Source organism: Echiichthys vipera (genome assembly GCF_963691815.1).
Source record: "Echiichthys vipera genome assembly, chromosome: 7".
NCBI classification, from domain to species: domain Eukaryota; kingdom Metazoa; phylum Chordata; class Actinopteri; order Perciformes; family Trachinidae; genus Echiichthys; species Echiichthys vipera.
In genome coordinates, this window is record NC_139832.1 from 12219787 (window position 1) to 12240839 (window position 21053).

General features: G+C 38.6%; 2 protein-coding genes across 2 annotated transcripts; one reads left to right on the plus strand and one right to left on the minus strand.

The window, feature by feature from the left end:
- Nucleotides 1-398: 398 nt before the first annotated feature.
- Nucleotides 399-7046, minus strand: slc28a1 (solute carrier family 28 member 1; the record flags this gene model as incomplete). The annotated part of the gene is made up of 18 exons (XM_083916424.1): nt 399-519; nt 682-787; nt 1115-1213; nt 1295-1376; nt 1510-1707; nt 2029-2197; nt 2296-2426; nt 3470-3595; nt 3763-3843; nt 3964-4044; nt 4127-4201; nt 4845-4958; nt 5190-5331; nt 5423-5612; nt 5754-5845; nt 6159-6235; nt 6340-6416; nt 7034-7046. 18 exons carry the CDS (start codon nt 7044-7046, stop codon nt 399-401), a joined length of 1974 nt encoding a protein of 657 aa, XP_083772550.1.
- A 3678-nt stretch (nt 7047-10724) lies between these two features.
- Nucleotides 10725-19427, plus strand: znf592 (zinc finger protein 592). Its single transcript, XM_083916131.1, has 9 exons — nt 10725-10837; nt 11273-13479; nt 14287-14465; nt 14552-14725; nt 14812-14971; nt 15458-15718; nt 16829-16941; nt 17053-17194; nt 17302-19427. Exons 2-9 carry the CDS (start codon nt 11293-11295, stop codon nt 17779-17781), a joined length of 3696 nt encoding a protein of 1231 aa, XP_083772257.1. The 5' UTR covers nt 10725-10837; nt 11273-11292; the 3' UTR covers nt 17782-19427.
- Nucleotides 19428-21053: the final 1626 nt, after the last annotated feature.

Below are 21053 nucleotides of genomic sequence, written 5' to 3' on the forward strand. Positions count from 1 at the left end.
TGTAAAACATTTGTATCCAAGCATAGATCACATTTTCATTTTCATAGGTTTTTATTTTTTCAAAAAGTATCAATATATGTATAATTATCAATAACGTCATGAAATAATTGAGTCACTCGACATTATTTGAAACATTTACATTCATCAAACCGTGAATGTCTGAAGATTCCCTGAGGTATATATCTGAAGGTGTGTCCTTTTAATCCTTGGCTTTAAAAAAAAAGCCAATATCTGAATTAATTTACAATATAATACATGAAAGATACATTTATCGTTAAAAGATTTGCATAGAGACTTTACATTTTTTTACATTACCTGTGACACAAATATACAAACATGCAGAGACATGTAAAGGATCTACAGTATATAAAACAAACACAGATATGCATGTGTCTCCTCTAATTACACACTGCTACATCAGATAGACCACAGCACTGACAACATTTAGAGAAAAACACAGTGGCGTTTGCTACTGTGCTCCACGATCCTTCAAATGAGATGGTCCCATTGTTTACAGTGCTGCAAAAATAATTGTTTGAGATGTAAGTCAAAATAGCACCATATCAAAGAGAGATACTCAGCTACCTGAGTGCACATTTAAGAATCCCTTAACCTTGTGTGTCACAGATGTTTTCCTTAACATTTATATTCAACCACTGTAATGAAAATGTGCATGCTCACCTTTTAAAGAGGTCTTGACAGCAAGTTTGTATATTAGCATCTGTGGCGTTGAAAGCAGATGCTTGGAACAGCTCCACACAGTCGATTGGAGGGACAAAGAGGATCCCTAAGAGAAAAAATAATATATAATAATAAATGTTTTGTTTTTTAATGAAAAAGCTACTCAGTTACACCACAATAGGAAACTGCACTGCCAGTTTTTTAAATGGTCATGTCCAGATGGTAATCCAAGATTTGCGAGATGATTAAGGTTAGAGGGCTAAAAATTGTCACTGACCATAAATTAGTAAGGTCAGCTGGCTAAGGTTAGGCAATGACCTTGAATGGTTAAGGTCAGTAAAAATTATTCTGGAAGCGAATCTCGTGCACGTTTTTGCAAATCTAGGGTTACCTTCTAGATACAGTATAACCAACTCAATTCAAAAGCTCTTACCTGCAACGCAAGCATTGATAAGAGATACACATGTCGCAGTGATCATAGCTCTCAACACCATAGAAGAGACATCACCTCTCCTGGATGGGCATATGGAGGCTTGGAGAAAATAAAAATCATTACTGAGAGAAAATCCTGTGGCAGGACAAAAACATGATGATGGGTTGATAGAATACTCACCAAGGCCTCCAATCATGATACCCAGTGAGCTGAAGTTGGCAAACCCACAAAGAGCATAAGTGGTGATTATTTCTGATCGAACCTGAAACGAGGTAAAACAAAAACATGTTGTTTTGCGTTGAATCTTTTCCCTTCTATTTTTTTATGCAGTGTACATGAATGTATACTTGTAGCACACCCACACTCACGCCAATTAGGAACATGCATTTACTCACAGATATCCATTGTCTTTCGCCTCCAATAGTTTCATCAAGTCCTTTGATTCTGTTGTCCTTCAGTTCGGATAGTTTCTCATAAGCCACAAACTCATTGAGGAAGAGCTTTGTGCCAATTAGTTCAGCCACAATGAAACTCTCCTCATATGGTACTCCCATCATAAAGGCCACAGGCATGAATATATAAGAGCAAATAATCTATGAGCACAGAGAGCCATAAGGTTATGTGGATATTGTAGATTCACTCATGGATGTATAGTTCAAGCAAGAAAAATTAGTGAAATGTGCACATAAACAAACATATGTGTCCGAATAATTAGTTAGATTATCACCATAAATGGGACAATTTATCATCAAAACAGATATGTATTCAAATGTTTATTTATTACACATCATTGTTTTGTCTATTCTTTTTTTATCTTTAGACCACATAAACCTTTTTGGATAAAACCTTTTGATATTACACTTAAACAATATTAAACTTAAAAAGTCCAAAAACTGAAACTTGCTGAAACATACCTGAAATGTGATTGAAGGATATCCCACCATACCACCAAACCAACTCAAAGCTTGATTTATGAACCCCAGGATGGCAAGAAAGGCTATCAAATTTGCAGCAATGTTAGCAACAAGACCTATTGAAGCAGATGCTCCACTGCTTGCAGCCTCCAAGATGTTTTGTTCATCTCTAGGGAGTTTTAACAAAATAATAAATAAATACATTCAATGGATTCACAAATGTAAAAAAGAAATGTGAATGAAAAATTAAGTGACAGTTATACACACCCACAAGCCACTTTAATATTCTTCTCTGACTTGTAGGGACTCTCCTCTGTCTCCGGATAAGAAAGTTTGGAGATAGCTAAGGCACAAGGAGCAGCCATTACAGAGGCTGATATCAAAGAAGATGCATCAATCTGCAAAATACAAGAAAATGCAGTATTCAGCACCAGTTATTAGCCTATAATATTCTGCATGCATTTATAATTGTTCTTGAAATAATAACACAAAACCATCGCTGTTTTTAGCAACACTATCATCATATAAATCCTCATTATCCTTATAAAATGCATTTGCAGCTTTAAACAGAGTTAGTTTATTGATACTGCTTTTGGTATACGGCCTGTTCTGAGGAAAACACTCTAGATGCCAGTAACATGTATTACATCTGAGCAAAGTACTTGAGAAACTGGTTTATCTGCAGCTATCAGACTTTATTGGCTCAACGCGAAGAAACATGGGTTGGGCTCTCGGGCACGGATCTTGAATACCTAACAGGTAGAGACTGCTTTGTTTCCATTAGGGAGTTCATTCAGAAAGAACAAATCATTTCCTGTGGTGTGCCCCAAGGTTCAGTCCTGGACCCCATTCTTTAATGATCTGAGCTTTGTCTAATGCCTTGTAAATTGTTTTTCCAGGATCAAACTGCTTGAAATTGTCTTCAGCTCAAACTAGAGACAAAGGAGACAACCCTGTTTCACATCTCTGGTTAAGTAATCTTTGGTAGCTTTAGATTGGCTTTTAACCACTTAAAGAATTGCTATGGTCACATCATTTTTCTTGCAGTACAACTGGGAAAAATGTATTTATGCTTTTGTTAACACACTTTACAATTGGTTCAAAGTAATGCAGCAAGGAGCTTCACCTCACCTCCTCAAAGTTCATGTCTAACATTAACCGTTTCTCCCTCCAGGACAAAAACCTATGGCGAGGCTGCATTTAGTTTATATGGCCCCAGACTCACTGTGCACCTTGCCTATAACTAATTTTAAAATTGCTTTTACATAGAAACTTTGACTTTGTTATTAATTGTGATTATTTACTATTCATTATTAAATATTTATTTTGTTTTTTTTCTCTTTTTGAAATCATACTTCTGTATGAAATGTGCTATATAGATATATTTGTACAATAATTTTCATGTATTTATTACATGTTGGCATGAAAAGCTTCAGCTCACCCCAAATGAGATGAATGCCCCCATGACACTGCCTGCAATTGTGGCAAATCCACCAGTCATAACAGCATGGATCTCAGATTTGGTCATTTCCTTCAAATAAGGGCGGATCAGCAGCGGAGCTTCAGTCTGATGCAAAAAAGAAATGGAGCAAAAGTAAATAAGCAGAACTGTAGAACTGTAGAATTTACTGATCATTTATGTAATCATAAAACTAAATTACAGAGAGATCCTAGCTCATGAAATTTCAAAGCAAAACGTAGTGTTGCAAAGACATTCAGTCTTGTTCAGAGTACCTGCCCAACAAATATATTGCCTGCCACACTCAAGGTCTCTGTGGGAGAGGTTCCCATCGTTATCTGCATAACCCATGCGATCTGTGTGGACAAAAACACATGGCTCTTGGTCATAGTATGACACAGCAGGCCTACTTAGTATGCACCCAGACCTACAGGAACCTATTATGCAGTGAGGTACAAATTTGAACCTTTCTTTACCTTCAGAATGAGCCACTGCATTATGCCCAAAAAGTAAAGGATCGACATCACACTACTGAAGAACACAACAATGGGCAAAGCCTGAGGAGGAAATCACATTCAATTATTTAGTATCTTGGTTAAGTGCCCATATTTAAGAGAGAATACAATTTCATCCACTTACTTGAAAGGCAAAAATATTTTCTATCAGATCCCCAAAAACAAAACGTGAGCCTTCTTTGGTATAGTCAAGAAATATCTATAATCATGACAAAAAAAAGAAACATGGGTTAGTTTATCTCAAATAATTATGTCTTTCCTCCACTTCATTTATGACGCAGTGACTTATCAATTCAGATTTTACAACAGGAAGTCATGGAATTTAAGGCTGAACTGCACATTAAAAAGTAATTAACAGTCCACATGCCTGTGCGCACGTTCTGCTAACTCAACCCTCGGATGACTCAAGAATAAGAGTGAACAACATAATAAAATAGCTCTAAAGATAAGCATGCATGATCCACTCAGTTAAAGAATATTGTGCCCTGATAAGGAACACTGTGTGCCATCCAAGTAAAGTCTGTTGTGCAAACCAAGAGCATCAGTATCACTAATGATGTTCAAAAGTTATACTACTCCTAGATATGTTGAATATAAATATACATTTTGGCTGTTATTAATATAATGTGTATTTGAAATCCACGTTCCTAATTAAGTAACTGAGTTTGAAATTTGCCTGCGTAATAATCATCAGTGCATATCCTTTTTTTCAATATACTGATCACGCATGCCTAGTATTCATTGATATAAAATAAAAGAAAATTCCTCCTACTTAACTAGGAATACTGTACACGTGTTGTTAAGGAAGAAAACATTGTACACAAGTGTAATAAGTGTAATACCTGTACTTGTTTTCCAAGCCATTCGAATGCAATGAGCCCAGGCTGTGTTCTTATAACAAAAAGGCCGATACAGAACTGCAACCCGAGACCCCAAAACACAGGCCTCCATGTCACCTAATGTTTTTTTAAAAAGGAAGTAGTTAGTAAATGTCTCAAGGAGTCTCCATAACACCTTATCTTATCGCAAGGGAGCGCTTCTGCTTAACCTTAAGATGATAGGGGCACAAGGCCAAATGATATCCAAAGTCTCAGCAAAACAGACCAGTGATAACTTAACGATAACGCCCATTTCGACACAGTGGTCACCACAGTGTGATTCAGTGGTTGACTCAGTGCAGAACTCACCGCTGTCCTGTGCGCTGACAAGAGGAACACAAGCACGACGAACATGCACACACCTCCAAACGAAATAAGTTGTTCAGGACGCTGGCTTGTGTCTAAGATCAGCCACAGAGCAAACAGGACCACAACTGCTATGATGAAAACCCTGAAAAGACAACAAAACACACCTTCACTTGATAACAGATTCCATAATGTGTAGCTCATTATCATCAACTGCAAACAAGAAATTCACTGACCATTTTAACCATTTCAGGTTAGATTTAAAGCACCTAACTGCGGGTCTAAAACACTGACTGATGCTTTCTCCTTTGTACTCCTTCAGAAGTTCATAGGACTTAGCAACAACAGCCAAACTGGTCAGGACTACAAGAGCGATGGCCCTCTGGAAATCCAACACACAGGCTGCAATGAAGTACGCCACAAAACCTACAGGACAGAAAAGAGCATCTGATCAAAACACACCGTCTGTATTCACATGATTAATCCTCTCTTGTCATAGTCTTCAAAATTAATATCATGACACATAAACAAACTGCTACTGACAAATGAGCAGATGTTTAATATTACCTGCTCCAAGTACACCCAGCACAATGTATTTGAAGGTTTGTGAGTGAGCCTTGATGTAATCCTCTGTGGCATTAATTGGCTTGGAAACTTGGCTGAAATACATGGAAAAATTAGAAGTAAGGTCAACTTGTGTGAATAACAAAAATCGCATAATTGTAGATTCAATATCAAGTTGTGTATATTTGCCCAAAAGATGTTGCTGTGTTGTATTAAATGCAATCAAATCAAGTTTACATTTCTGCTGAATGTAAATTAATTAGGCACATATCTGTATGTTACTCTACATTTACATATGGTATAAACATAATCAACACTGCAGAGGCGTAATGCTGTACACCTGCTTTGATAATTGCACCCTAAATAAAACAATTACTTTACAAAGAGCAATCACTTGAACTGACACACCTTAAGTATGATCCCAGTCCTTTTTTAGTCTTTTTAGTCTGCCTTTTGACACTGTTAGTATCCGAACTGTTGTCCTCCTAAGAAAATAAAGGTATGTTATTTAAAAGAAATATATATATAATATATATATGTCGTTTTTAAAGAAATGGCATTTTTTTTAAAAACGTCAAGCGATACATACCTCAAAGTCAAAAGCCTGGTTGTCCACACCATTTCCATTGACGTGGGTAATAGTTTTGAGCTGGACATCGTCTGTATCTGCTGAAAAACACAATCATTGTTCACTTTAATGCAGCAGCCTTTAGGAGAGCAGCTTTAACTTTAACAGCCAGGAATGTCAAATAAGCAACAAGCTGTGTTTCCATGTACTCTGTGCGATAAAAAAGAACCTCAAAATAGGTCCACAGAGTCCTTGTGGCTTATCTTGTGAGGAACGGTGTACAAAAATACCAGTCCACAACCGCAAAACAAATGACTTAATTCAAGGAAAAGTAGAGCTAATGGCTTACTCATTGTGCGTCCTCCTAAACCCGACTGTCAAATGCTATGCTGTAAAACTCACTGCGGGAAAATATAGTCTGCCCTCTATGAAACATCTCATCATTAATTAACAGACACGTAACGTGCTGCTCTGATCTGTCTCAGGAAGTACAGGACACATTGAAATAATGCAACAGGAATGATTCAATGGGGCAGAGAAATTTGATGCAACGTGATGTTGATCACATTTGCCAAATCTCTGGAACAACAGATGATAAGATGTGGATTTCTGTTGACAGATATGAAACCATTGGGTATGACTTTGAGCTTGAAAAACCAATATGTGATAATAGATAGCGGATTAATCATGAGTCTGTAGGAGGAAGTGTTCCAACCATGCTTCGTCATATGCCGAACTACATTAAGTTAGTCATAAAAAGTTATTGTGCTTCTATTTACAAAGAACACATTTGTCAATGGTCTTATTCATTGAGAAATGTGATCTTTATAAATAGAACTCAACTGTCTTTCTATTCTAATTTCACTGAACTAAAATAGATAATGGTGGACATTGATTTTCCACTTAAATTAAAATTTAAGCCCTTAAAGATAGAACAACAAACAGGTATTGTATTGTAAGTTGTAAATACTGTAAGGTAGCAGATGACCCTTCACAAACCCATTTTATATAGTTAAAATAGAAAGAAGTAGTTATCCTTTGATGTCCAGAGCACACATTACTCTTGTAAACTTGCTCAAAGATAAGCTTTTGAACTTTGACTATACGTTCTACATAACTATGTAAATTAATTGCCACTATATGAATACTGCGGTGCACACGTAGCACTGTTGAAATGTCAAATTAACTTGTATTTTTATGACAGAACGTCATATCTTTAAATGTTAGTGTTGAAGATTAAGCACACTGACTATTTTGTGCAGAATCAGGTCAGCCTCGAAATCAGTTATAGCCGTTATCTGGATCATTAAATATATTGCAGTTCAATTTGTACTTTACTTTCAGGGTGATGATTCATGATTGGATATAATGGCAGCTATTTGTTCCACTCGCTGCTGTTCAACACTGATCTCGCCACACACACAAAAATCTCTGATTCCTCATAAAAGGCTGTTTATCCATGGTTCATAACACTCAGTCTGTCTGGATAGATATGATAAACAGTCATTTGTGTTTAAAATTACAGGATATTTTTGTGGTCACTAAGTTTTCAGAAAGCCTGGCAGACCCTGAAATTCATTAGCAGAGGTTAATGACCTAATAACAGATTTCATAGCACCTTGGTTGAATAATCCAAGCCATTTTTATGAACACCATCAACTCGTTTGCCAACATTCTTAATTGAGATGTGACAGTCAAAGTCTGTCTGTGACTGAGAAAACACAAGAATGATTGCAATGCATGCGATACAAAAAAATACTTAGGCTATTTATGCAACATTAAACTGAATGTATGCAATAGCTTCCCATTCAGTGCAACCCTTTCTCCCTTACTCCTTATTCACAGACTGACAAATTAAAATGTTACTTCACATTACACACTTTACCTTTATATACTTTTACTTACTGTTTTAGCTTACAAAACTGGTAACACCTGTTTATACTCTTTAATAGGTGCTGCATATACATTTACTACATCCCTGTTAACATTCAGCTTATTAATTTGCAATAATGGCTACAACAAATGTATATTACTTTATTCCATACTTTAATCATGTTATATTTTACCCCTAAAATTGAACTTGCTAGCATTGTTGGAGGGAGCCCAACGACTACTTCTGTAATTGTTGTGCATTTGATAATAAATAACTTGAAACTAACTTAACATAAAAAAAGCAGGTCTTGTTTGTGTCATCTCCCAAACAACAACTCACCACTGTACAGACCATAGACTGTATGCTACAAACTGACAGATGGAAGGTGGTACTGAGTATAATACGTCCCTCATCTTTGTCTTACAGGATATTTTAAAAACTGCTCTGTCCCACCCCACCAACTCAGAGGCTCCTGAGGTCATGAATCTTCCAGCAAATCTAAAAACTGAATCTGCCCTTCCTCCTTTCCAAATGAGAATGCACATTTGGCATCGACAGCTGCCATTAAATTGGAAATAGACTACCACTGAAACTGGGGAAAGTTCCAGTTTAGTACCAATTTCAAATCATATCAATCAAATTGTGAGATGTAATGTCTCACATGACGGAAAACTAGTAGATACTGCCCCAGTTTCATTGTCAACCTGTCTAAATACAATTCCACTTAGTATCAATACTGCTTGCCAGAAAATTCTTGGTGTGTAACCTATATTCATCCAGGCTGCTAATAAGAACAAGCTGTAGAACTGAAGCCTGGTTTCCTTTATTTACATCCTGATTAGAAATTGACAAGGATAAAAAAACACTTTTAAAGCACTGACTGCATGAGGATTGGAGGATAATGAGCATAACAAAAGATAAGCTACATGTGTTGTTTTGCTGTTAAGATCAACAAATCCTGAGATGATTTTGACAGAGCTCTTTGTGTGAGTTAAGACCAGACCACAACACAGCCTGAAGATCATCAGTCAAATCTCACTGAAACAAAACCTTAAATTAAAGGCATTCTGATTGTGCACTATTTTACACTATATTACTATATTATTTGTACTGAATTATTTAATCAATTTATTCCACTTGGAATTTTACCAGGCAGGGAGGATCTAATGAAAAAGACTTCAGATGGAAATTGCAGGTGCGGACTGCAGCGTACCATTCGCTCTTCAGAAAGGATGATCAGCTGTAACCTCCCTTCTCTTCAGGATCTTTACTCCTGCAGGACCCTGAAGAGAGCTAGGAAAATAGCTGCTGACCCCTCTCATCCCGGACACATGTTGTTTGAACCTCTCCCCTCTGACCAAAGGCTGCGGTCTAGCAGGACAAAAACCCCCCGCCACAAGAACAGTTTATACCCCTCTGCCATCCGGCCAGAAAATAGCTAAAGACTCTGAATGAAACTTATGGACCTACAACTCACAAACACTGGACACTTTAACTTTAACTGCACACTACCTCCTGCACTACTTGTGTAAATACATATATGTATATACTTTCTATTTTTATGGTTATTAGTTCATTTTACCTAGTTTTATTGTTAGGCTTACGATTATGTCTGTTTCCATGTAAGCACTGTCAAATCAAGTCAAATTCCTTGTAATGCAAATGACTTGGCGATAAACCTGATTCTGATTCTGGGGGGTATGATCCAGTGTTTTGGGGGATTACCATGGACTGAAAGTCAGAATATTGCAGCCACAGCTGCTTCATTTCCAAGACTAAATGGCTGGAGTAGTCCTATAATTATCCACAAATAAAGTTTGGTATGTGAGACACACTGAGAAGTGATGTGTAATATCCAGAGGCGCAGCTTCCCAGCAGGCAAGGCAGGCTACTGTTGCGGGGCCCTAGACCAGTAGGGGGTCTCCCAGGGCTGACAGACTTTAAACTACAGCAGTGACAATGCGCACAGTGTGCTATGACAGAAGGAGACCTGACCTTGCTAATGGGGCCCCACCTGACTCCGCCGACTCACATTGTTCTTCATTTTATACGTTTGAATTTTTAATGATTATATCTACATTTTAAAAATACCTAACTTTGAAAATAAATATGAACTTTTTAAATATAGTGTTGCACAGTGGCAATGGCAGGGTGGTTAGTTAGGGGCTTATAATATTGTTTAACCCCCAGGGGGGCCTTGGGTTGATGGCATGGCACATGGCATCCAGACATGCCAGGCAGGCACACATATGTTTCATATTTGATTATGGCGTAAGTATGGTATTAACATGATGCATTACTTACCTACATCTGGTTACTTACCACACAATAATGTCAATGTTTGTAGCAGCTGAGCCACCGGACACAATACATCGCATTTCTCCGTATTTTGGGGCACACGTAGAAGAGTAACAAAGTAGTAACGTTTCAAGCGGCCAATGGCGCCGCCTCTCGCCTGTGAGACATCGTCAAGGGCTTGAATCACACAGATGGAGGAAAAGGAAAACGAAGTTAGCGCTAGTAGCCTAGAGTAGCCTAGCCATGAAACCCTGCTACAGCCAAACTTAGCTGTCTTACACTTAACGCCCATAGTTAACTGGCTACTTGGCTACTTTAGCGAGGTGTCAAACACAACCGGAGCAAATGGTAAGCGCACTTAATAAGTAACAAGTTTAGCTAAACGATAGGACGTTGCTAAGCTACGTTGCTAACGTTCTGTCTTGGCTCTGTTCTGTAGCTACTCGGCTGTTGTTAGCTACCCTGACAGCAAAAACATTTTAATGCAGTTCGGCATATGGCGGAGTTGATATTTGGGAACGCGTTATAGTCTGCAAACGTTTACTTGCTCATATGTGTGTGTGTTAATGCATGCTTTGGTAAGAAATAGTAGCTGTTGTTGATCTTGTTAACGTTTAGCTTGCTGGCTAAAGCTAACGTTAGCAGGAGGACGTTACCCAGCTGCTAAATGGCTCTTATTCAGATTGTGAAGAAGCTATGTTTGCTAACAACATTTACCTACAGGGTCCAATGTGGAATTTGAAAGAAAACGATATTAAGCTTACTGTAAATGTTTTTTTGCAGGTTTATGAGAGTGTGCAGCCATGGGTGACATGAAAACCCCAGATTTTGATGATCTGCTGGCAGCTTTTGACATCCCAGATGCCACAGGGTTGGATGCCAAGGAACCCATCCAGGGGATCCAGGGGAGCCATGAGGAGACAGAGAGTCAGCTGAAACACACTGGGATATGTCTGGATGACAGCTTATTGAGCAACCAACCTGACACAACAGGAGATATTCCTGTTGTTAGCGTAATTGTGAAAAATACAAGACGCCAGGACTCGTTGGAAGGTTTTGAACCAGCATTGCAAAATGGATTCAGGGGACAAGAGACCTCAATTGACTTTGTTGAGACAACCAACGATGGCTTTTCAAAATCATTTGTCTCTGCTTTGAACGGGGGGAGTTCAAGAGAGCTCCTTGGAAATGCACCTTTTCAACACAAACCTGATGGAACACCAACATTTTCCCAGTCATTTTCCCATTTTAGTCCCATTTCCAGTCCTGAGTCTGAAGGCACTCCATGTAGTGAAATGCATCCAGAACAAGAGAGAACCTGTTTTCCAGAAGCTTCAGATTTGGTGGAACCGTCAATCCCAGACAATTCGAAAAAACTGGACTTCAGTATGTTTGATGACTGTCCAAAGGACACTCAGAGGAGCAGAGAAGAAAGTAGTAGAAGCGAGGAGTACTCTGACATCTGTGCCAATAAAGAAGCAGATAAAATGCCTAGATTACACAGTGCACTCCCCCCACCAAGTAGTAGTCAGAATTTGATTGAGACCAACTGTAATTCAGGAACTACAATGGATGTTCCCACTTCTTATCCATATGTGAAATCTCAGACACCTAAATTATCCTCTTGCCTTGAGGCTCTGGTGGCCCTGAATGCTAGAAAAGATCCCAGTGAGCAGAGTAATTCCAGAGAGTCATCAGCGGTTCAGAATGACTGCATGAAAGCAAGCCCCAACGTGCCTATATCCCCAAGAAGCCCCAGAAGTCCACTTGAAGCTGTGAAACGGTTAATGAAACCCTCTGATAGTCCTGTGAGCATCTGCAGTGATGCTAGTGGCAAAGCATCCCCTGCAGTAGCAACTGGGTCACCCCCTGCCATACCCAGGGTCAGAATTAAAACAATTAAAACCACATCTGGGCAGATCAAGCGCACAGTCACCAGTGTGCTGCCTGATTCGGAAACAGAAGTTCATTCTGCATATGAATCCTCTCCATCACAGAGTGTGATTAGTGAAGATTCTTACTGTAATATGTCTCCTCATCAGTCTCAAAGTGTATCTGTTGACAGCATTGTTCGAGTACAGACTAAAGGTACCCCAGCTAGTATACCTTCACCGAAAGGTTTACTCAACAAATCAGCGGTTAACTCCAAGAGGTCAGGCAAAACTCAGCCTGCAACATTATTCCATAATACAAGTGTTAAACGATCTTCTGCACATCAGGGGCAGAAACCAAAAAGAGGATCAGCCACAACAGGCCATACAACTAGCACTACCTTCCTTCCCAAAGCAATGCACTTAGCTAGTCTGAACCTGGTCCCTCACAGTGTTGCTGCTTCAGTAGCTGCACGGTCCACCTCTCATCAACAAACCCAACAAACACTCTCCTCTACGGTGTACAGCACTGTCCCACTGGTGCACCAGGTCAAAACAGCCAGCCCTTATCCTCGCACGTCCATTCCCAACACAGCAGCAGGGACCTTAAACAGACTGTTGAACAATGTCAACCCTGTGCCTACATATGTGCCCGACCTGAACCCCCCTCCAGAGTGCAATATCAACCTACCACCACGCGGATACTGCTGCCTCGAGTGTGGGGACTCATTCGGGGTGGAGAGAAGTCTTACTTATCATTACAGCAGGAGGAGTGTTCACATTGAAGTAGGATGTACGCACTGTGCAAAGACGATGGTGTTTTTCAACAAGTGTGCCTTGTTGGCACATGCACGGGAGCACAAGAACAATGGCATGGTGATGCAGTGCACACAGCTCCATATGAAACCCATAGCAGAAAAACAAATGTTTGTACCCCTGAGTGCTGTGGACATTGACTCTTACACTTCACCCCCACCTAAAAGCCAACCTGTCCTGCCCTTATATTCAGACAATGTCATTCGCCACCGACTCCGATGTCTGGAGTGTAACAAGCAGTTACCTGACTACAAAGCACTTGCAGGACATTACCAGAGGCCATCAGACGATGTGGAAGAACTTGTGAGTAGATAGTTTTACTGAATAATTAAATGATTTAAAGAATATTTTTGTTGTTGTCAACAAATCCCAAAACCTGTCTGTGGCACTCACCCCCAGCCCAAGCATTCCTGCTGAAGACATAAATATTTACCCCCTTTCACACAGCCTATGGAGTTGCGCCTTTATTATGCCCCGCTGTCTGTATGAAAGGTTCAGAGACGAAACCGTTTATAGATCTGTCTTGTCTTGAGCTAGCAGTAGAGGTAGTAACAGAGTCGCATCAGCACTGAACAGATGTCTGTGTGAATGGGAAAGATGGCAGGGCAGAGCGACACAATTGTGCATCATAACACCAACAGGAGGGTCAAAAAGTGACAAAGCATCGTTCAGAGTAGTAAGTCAGAAAAGAGAAACATTGCATGCAAGAGTCGACAGTCTCTTTCCCTCTCTCAAACAAACACAAGGCCACCACGACACTGTAGTCATTCTCTCTTCTGACAGTTGTGCTAGTATAATGCATTAAGTTGGTCAAGTCAGCTTTGAGCAGTTAAGTAACAGAGCAGATCTCCTCACACACAAAAAAATTACAACCGGGCGGTTTTACGTCACATTTGCTTGGTTCTGTGCTGCGTTCCCTTATTGCAGCGCTGTTGCATCTTGTTGTGAAAAGGGCTTTTAAAAATGGTGATATACGTTTTTTTTCCATCTGTTGACAATAAGAAATATAACCAATATCACCAGACTTACCCTTTAAAGGTCATTATGTGTTTTCCATGTTTCACATTTATCTTTTTTGACTTTCCTCTTGTTTTCTCTTATAAAAAATAGATGTGTAAGGTGTGCTCGATGTTGTTACCCAACAAGTGCAGCTTTAGAGCTCACCAACGCATTCACACACACAAGTCCCCTTACTGCTGCCCTGAGTGTGGTGCCCTGAGTCGTTCTGCAGACATACAGAAGCATGTCAGGGAAAACTGTCTGCACTATGCTCGCAAGGCTTGGTACAAGTAAGTAAGCAAGCATAAAATGCATGCCTTATAACATACAGCACAGTGTTACAAAAAAAGGGTCATCATGTTTCCTTTTCTTCCAGATGTCTTCACTGTGATATGGTTTTCAAGACCCTCCAAGGTCAAAAGACTCACATTGAGGAGAAACACTGTGAGGTGCTTTACAAGTGCACCATCTGTCCAGTTGCCTTAAAGACATCTGACAGCTGTGAAATGCATTTAAAAAATAAACACAGTACAAGCAAAATATCCCCTCTGTAAGTCAACCCCTCATGACCTAACAGTTCAAAGTTGTACATTTCTTTTTACAGTTCATTTTAACAGTTTTCTCTTTCATTTGCAGGTTAATCTTTAAGTGTTCATGTGAAACGGTTTTCAAGAAAAAGCAGTTACTGTTTCAGCACTTTCATCAGAATGCCAACAAGCGTGTTACGTGTGTGTTCAAGTGTCCAGAATGCAACTCGGTCTTTCCACAAAAGCAGCTGTTAATGCATCATTTCAAGGTCAGCCCTGATTGTGTGTTTTTTTTAAGTATAGACCTCATGTATGTTTGTCAGTGTAAAGGGAACTCCCTGCAAGTGATCTATTTGGCATGTATTTTTTGGTTGTATTTCAGAGTGTGTTAGGAATGAATATAATTATCCATATACTTGATTACCTATTTGATACTTAGAACTTTCATGAAGAAAAAAATGGCAACTAATTTCCATTATTCTCATTAAAATCATATGTTTAAACTGCAAAAAGTGACATTTAACCTGAGTCTTTGGAAGCATTGTTTAACTTGCCCAACAAAGTTCAGATGTTAGTTTTTTTCAAATTTAATATACAAAACCATTGTAAATCATGAAAGTCAAAAGTCAAAGGTTGAGTAAATGATAAGTGATCTGTATTAAATAGAGCATGATCATTAACATGGAGAGGAAAGGGTCTTTAGTTAGATTTGGTTACCTCATGTGATTTTTTTCCATGTGTTTTCTGTTTTGCAGGGTGTTCATGTAGGAAACATGACAGCAGACACAGAGGAGAACAGTAAACAGACAGACAATCCTGATTGGTACCAGGCAACTCACTCTGTCCAACAACAGAAGAATCACAGTGCCGTTAAACACACAGATAGTTCTAGAAGAAAGGCTGAGCAGGACAGAAGACATCATGTGAAGCCCACTGGCTGGACGTGTGGGATGTGTCTTCAGTGGTTCCCTGAACGAGACTCTTATGTTTCTCACGTGAAGACCAACCACGGGAAGGTGAGAGGTCATGTATTCCCCAATACTTGAATGTGTATGTGATCATCCAAACCACTAATGACTGGTGCGTTCGCTTATAATTTAATATTAAAGCCATGTAGCAGGTTTCATTACCAACCAACTAAACCCCCCTCCCCCCTCCTCAAAACCTCTCCTGCAGCTCTGCAGGCTGTGAAGAGGTCATGGAGTATTCAGTCAGTGCATTTACATCCAGTTTAAAAACCCAATTAACCCCGTGGGTTAAAGGCATACTCCGGTTTCTCAAACACCATGTGTACACCGTACCCCGGGTAAAATCGGAGTTTTCATACCCCGGTTAACATACCTAGATAACTCCTTGTAATGTAAACATCTTACCCCGAGTAATATAGGGTTTCTGGTCTGCGCATGCGCTCAGGGGTTATAACTCCGCCTCCCCACTCCGCAGCAGTGGCTTTTGACCCAGAAATAGAATAGATCAGGAAACAACGGCACCGGAAGCAGCGTGAAATCACAGGCTTTTTGAGGAAATGTTTGGAATTTACTACATCTAAACTATAGTTAACTATAGTTAAAACACTATGGATAAGTTACTCTTTAATAGTAAATAAATTATACCTTAAGGGAAACGTGAGCTGTTACACGGCCTGTGTACGCATCTGTATTGATTAGAATAAAAGTGTATCTGTTACGTCAAACGCAGGTGAGACTAACGACTGATATGCTGTGTACCAGGTACAACAGTGAGTCTTGTACCTGAGGTCAAAGTGCGTGTTGATTGAATGGATTGAAGCGTCATGGCATGAGAAAAGCTGCTAATGTCTTAATTCCAGTGTGAATTTAGGGTCATAGTCAAAATGGTTTATCTAAGTGTTGCCCTGTTGGTTATTCTCAGCTATCTGACGTCATCTTTAACTGCTTTAATTTGGACTTGTAGATCTTTATTTGTTTTTTAACTGGCATGTTAATACAGATTAAAACTACCCTTTGTAGCTGAGTGTGGCACATTTAAAATGCTGTTAATGTGAATCCCTGGTATAGGAATGATCTCTTAATGGTTACTTGTGTGTAAATTAACTCATAAGTTACGCTTGTATCGTCACACCTTTTTTCTACACTTACCTCTTTCAGTCAGTGAAGAAGTATCCGTGTCGACATTGTGAGCAGTCTTTCAACTCTAACACCAGTCTGAGAAGACATATTCGCAGTGACCATGATGGAAAAAAGAAGATTTATACTTGCTGGTAAGATTTTTAGGTTTGAAAATGAACACAGATGTCACATTCCTGAGAGTCTTCTCAAATTAACCAGGAAATCCTTTGAATCCCATCTCCATTTTCTTCTCCACACTTTAGGTATTGTACAGATACCAAGAAGATATTCACGACGAGCGTGATGTTGAAGAACCACATCAGTCTAATGCATGGAATCAAAAATCCTGATCTCAGCCAAATGCCAAAGACAGCCATTCAGGAATCAAAAAAGACTTTGGGAAAGGTAATTATTTATTTTTAACACAAACAACAAAATAATAACTACAGGTGCAATTGTTAGGAATCTTACGAGTCTTCATTTTAAAGTGTGTGATTTCTGTGATTTCACAGGGGCTTGTATCAGAAAGACCTGCCTTGGACACACAGCAGGAGAGCCAGGAGGATCGCACTTTTAGTCTCAAGGCTCCTCCAGCGAAACGTCTGAAAACTCAGTTTCGCTGTTCAAAATGTGGTTTCATCACAGGTGACAGTACACAGTTCCAGCAGCATATACCACAGCATAAAACGGATGAAAACACTCCTCAGTGCCTTCACTGTGGCTTGTGTTTCACATCAGTGCTGTCTCTCAACAGACATCTTTTCATTGTACACAAAGTCAAAGAAGGAGCGGAGGACAAGTCGGAGGTGAGGGCAAAAGAGCAGGTTAATCAGCCAGATGATACTCAAGAGGTCAATGACTTGTTACCGGAGCTAAATGAACCTGAGCCCTCACAAGCGGGAGAGCCAGCAAGTCTGCACTGTGACAAGACCTCGGACTGTAATTTAAAACTTAGCAGTCGCTCTCAGACACAAGCAGTCTCTCTCCGATAATGAGACCTCTCTAAAGCTGCTTTAATATCTTCAGTTTTCATGGAAAAGTAACGAGGGATACTTGATGTTCTGCATGGAAGTGTTTGGGCCTTTGATTTTCTATTTTTCTCAAGTTATTCTGAGAACAAGCAGTATAATCCAAGCAGATCTTTAGCTTTTAATAAAGAACAGTATTTTCATACATAAGACTACAAATTAATATTAATTTTTGAATTATTTTTGTTTAACTTTGCATGTTGGTAATATATACATCTTGCCTTTCAGACATAATTGCACACATATTAGCTTTTTCTTTCTTTTTCCCCCAAATGTTCCATCCACCCTGACAGGAGACTCAGGAATGTCTGTGAACATGTGGACTTGTGTCTTTGTAATCAATGGTTATTTTAACTGCTTGAATTTTGTCTATAGTATTTAATTTACACACTTATCTGTTCAGGTTGCATTTTTTTATGACATGACTGTGTTGCAGTTAATTTGCATAACAAAGCTAGAATTTTAATCACCATTTATTACAAAACATAGTATAGTTTGGTATTCATTTAAATCCATATTTCTGCATTATTTGTATACAGTTACTCCTAAAACTACCCTGTGAGATTTAAAACAGGCGAGTTGACTTGCTAAGCAAAGCCTACTAAATTTAGGCTACACATAATAACAAGATTTTCTTTTTTCTCATTTAAGCATTCTGAAATGCTTTTGTCTTTATGTTTATGGAACGTCTTTGATTTGTGGGTGCATGTGTCGTCCCAAATAATTTTTATTTTTGTTGTTTTTTGAATGAGTGTTAAGGGGAAACATGGTGAGGTATTGGATGTGTGCTGCAGCAGTATTGAAAATACCTCAAGTTGCCAGAAGTGTGTTATTCAGGCAAGTGAACAGTCAATGTAATGTCAAATCAGGGTACATTGTTTTGGATAATCTAGAGCCGGTGTGAAAGTGAAGTTTGGCTGCATATGGGAGGAAGTGTTTTATAAATCAGGACCTGTTAACGTGGTGATAATAAAACAAGTAGGATCAGAGGGATTAGTTTTATCCATGATGGCTTCAGAGAAAAGTAATGTCTTGGATCATTATGGTGGGTACTTATTGTTTGCATGTCCTGGTTTATGAATCAGAATCTCTTGTTTTGTATTGAATACATGACAGTTCCTACCTCCACGGTAAATGGCAGTGATTGTTAAACGACGAAAGGAGTTGCAGGTGATCTCAGTGCAATGTAAAAACGAGTTCATAAAATGTGTCTTATCCCACCGTATTAAATTTTATAAATTATTTTGGGAATGATACCAAGGCCATATGGTCATATTGACTTAACTGGCACGTGAACTTTTCTATTTAAATGCTATGTGAGTTCTTCATTTCTCTGTAATCTTAAATCCTTAATTTACCACACTGCAGCTGTTCAACTGCAAAGGCTGAAAAGAATTTCTTGTTGACGTGTTCTTTTGTAATGCTTGTTAAATGATATTTGTACTTTTGATATTATGAACCGTAAGGACTTGTATAGGAAAGTAACCTGTCAACATACAATAGCCAGTGAACCCTGGATTCACCGCATTTCTTAAGCCATTACATCTATTCAGCATGCAGTGGCCCATGTGCCTTGCTGTAATGTTTACGTCAAAGTACTTACAAATAAATTGGTGCATTTAATTATACACCTGCTTTGTCTTGTGTCTGAGTCAATGTACTGGATGCACTGGGGGAATGTGTTGTTAATGGTATTTCGGCGTGGTGATAAGTGGTTTTGCACTGAGGTGACGTACTTTACAATTATTATAGCTAGTCAGAATGACACAAGGCACTCTAATAAGCATCATTCATCCAATCAGAAACCAACGACAGATCGATGACTTCACCCATTAGAATATTAAGCCCATCCTATCTCAGTATAACTGCCTGGCTCCAAAGTAACAGAAGAGCAAAGACACTACAATTAATCGACACCCGACTTGTGTTGAACACGTTTGAGGAATGAAAGGCACTTTGACAAAGATCTGCAGAGCAGGATTCCTGTCTTCTTTCATTCTTATATCATACATCGCCATGACATCTTCAATGAGTCTTGATTTAACTGAGCTGAGAAATAAAGTTTCAAAGATCAAGGTGAATCCAAGGGGGAATCTGTGGGCAACAGGTAAGAGGAATTGCAGTTATTTAGACATTATTTCATGTTTTCTATTGCCATTTTATGTTTGACACTTTATATTAACATTGCATTTTGTGTTAATTAAGGGCATTTCATGGGCAAGAAAAGTGTTGTGGATAGTTCCTTTATGAAGCCTGCCTTTGAAGATGTAAATGCCCCCACTGAAGTCAGAGCTGGGAGTCCTCTGTACCGAGTAGAAGACCTGCAGCCACTGCTCATTCAGATGTTGAAAACTGCCCGACAAACACAACGGAAACAGGCTCTGGACATGTATGATTATGATTCTTCTTATAGTTATTATTGTCTTATTATTATTATTACTACATAAAGTCATTGTGCTTGATTGATTGTTTGTTTGATTTGTTCTTCCATCCATTTAGAGAAGGAGGGGATCCTGTCTGAGGAACATTTCAACAAACACTGTCACAATGTGAAATCCTAGTGATGAAGAGGAGTTTTTAGAATGAGCTCTAAAATAAATATGTTGACGTTTTTTTTTAAATGTGATACATATTGTATATGACTGTGTGATGCCAATCTGCACTGCTTTGTTCTTGGGTCCAGTTTGAACCTAATATTAATGGGTCCAGTTTGAACCTAATATTAATGATGTATTAGTGCCACGTGTCAATAAACTAGTATTGAAAGCCGGACCAGTTGTCAGCTGATTTTCAATTTTTTGCCTTTTTTAAATTTGTATTATTATGATTGAATTAAAAACAGCAAAGAATGTACTGGAAATATGTGTTTTTTTCAAATGATTGATTTCAATTTTACTTCAAACGTGTAAAACAGAAAACATTAGAGGTCATATAGAAAATTAAAATATTACAAAACTAAAAGCATAGACATGCATGAAGAACAAATACTTTTACTTGTACTCATTTTTAATCTTCTCCATAAATGTTTATTAGTTGGTTACAGCTTCCTCTGTCATGTCATTGACGTTATATTATCCAAACTTTAACAAATATCTTACAAAATACAATTTATATCGCATATATTACTATCAAATATATATCATATTTTCTTGCATACTTATTTAATTTAGTTAAAAAAATATAAATGTATTGATATTTTTAGTATATCTTTATAGTTGTATATATAAAGTATTTTC

Excerpts from the sequence above, each read along its gene's own strand:
- znf592 (XM_083916131.1), top strand. The coding sequence starts at position 11,293 with ATGGGTGACATGAAAACCCCAGATTTTGATGATCTGCTGGCAGCTTTT. Across the intron at positions 14,972-15,457 it reads TGTTAATGCATCATTTCAAG|GGTGTTCATGTAGGAAACAT; the intron begins GTCAGCCCTGAT and ends TCTGTTTTGCAG. Across the intron at positions 15,719-16,828 it reads TGAAGACCAACCACGGGAAG|TCAGTGAAGAAGTATCCGTG; the intron begins GTGAGAGGTCAT and ends TACCTCTTTCAG.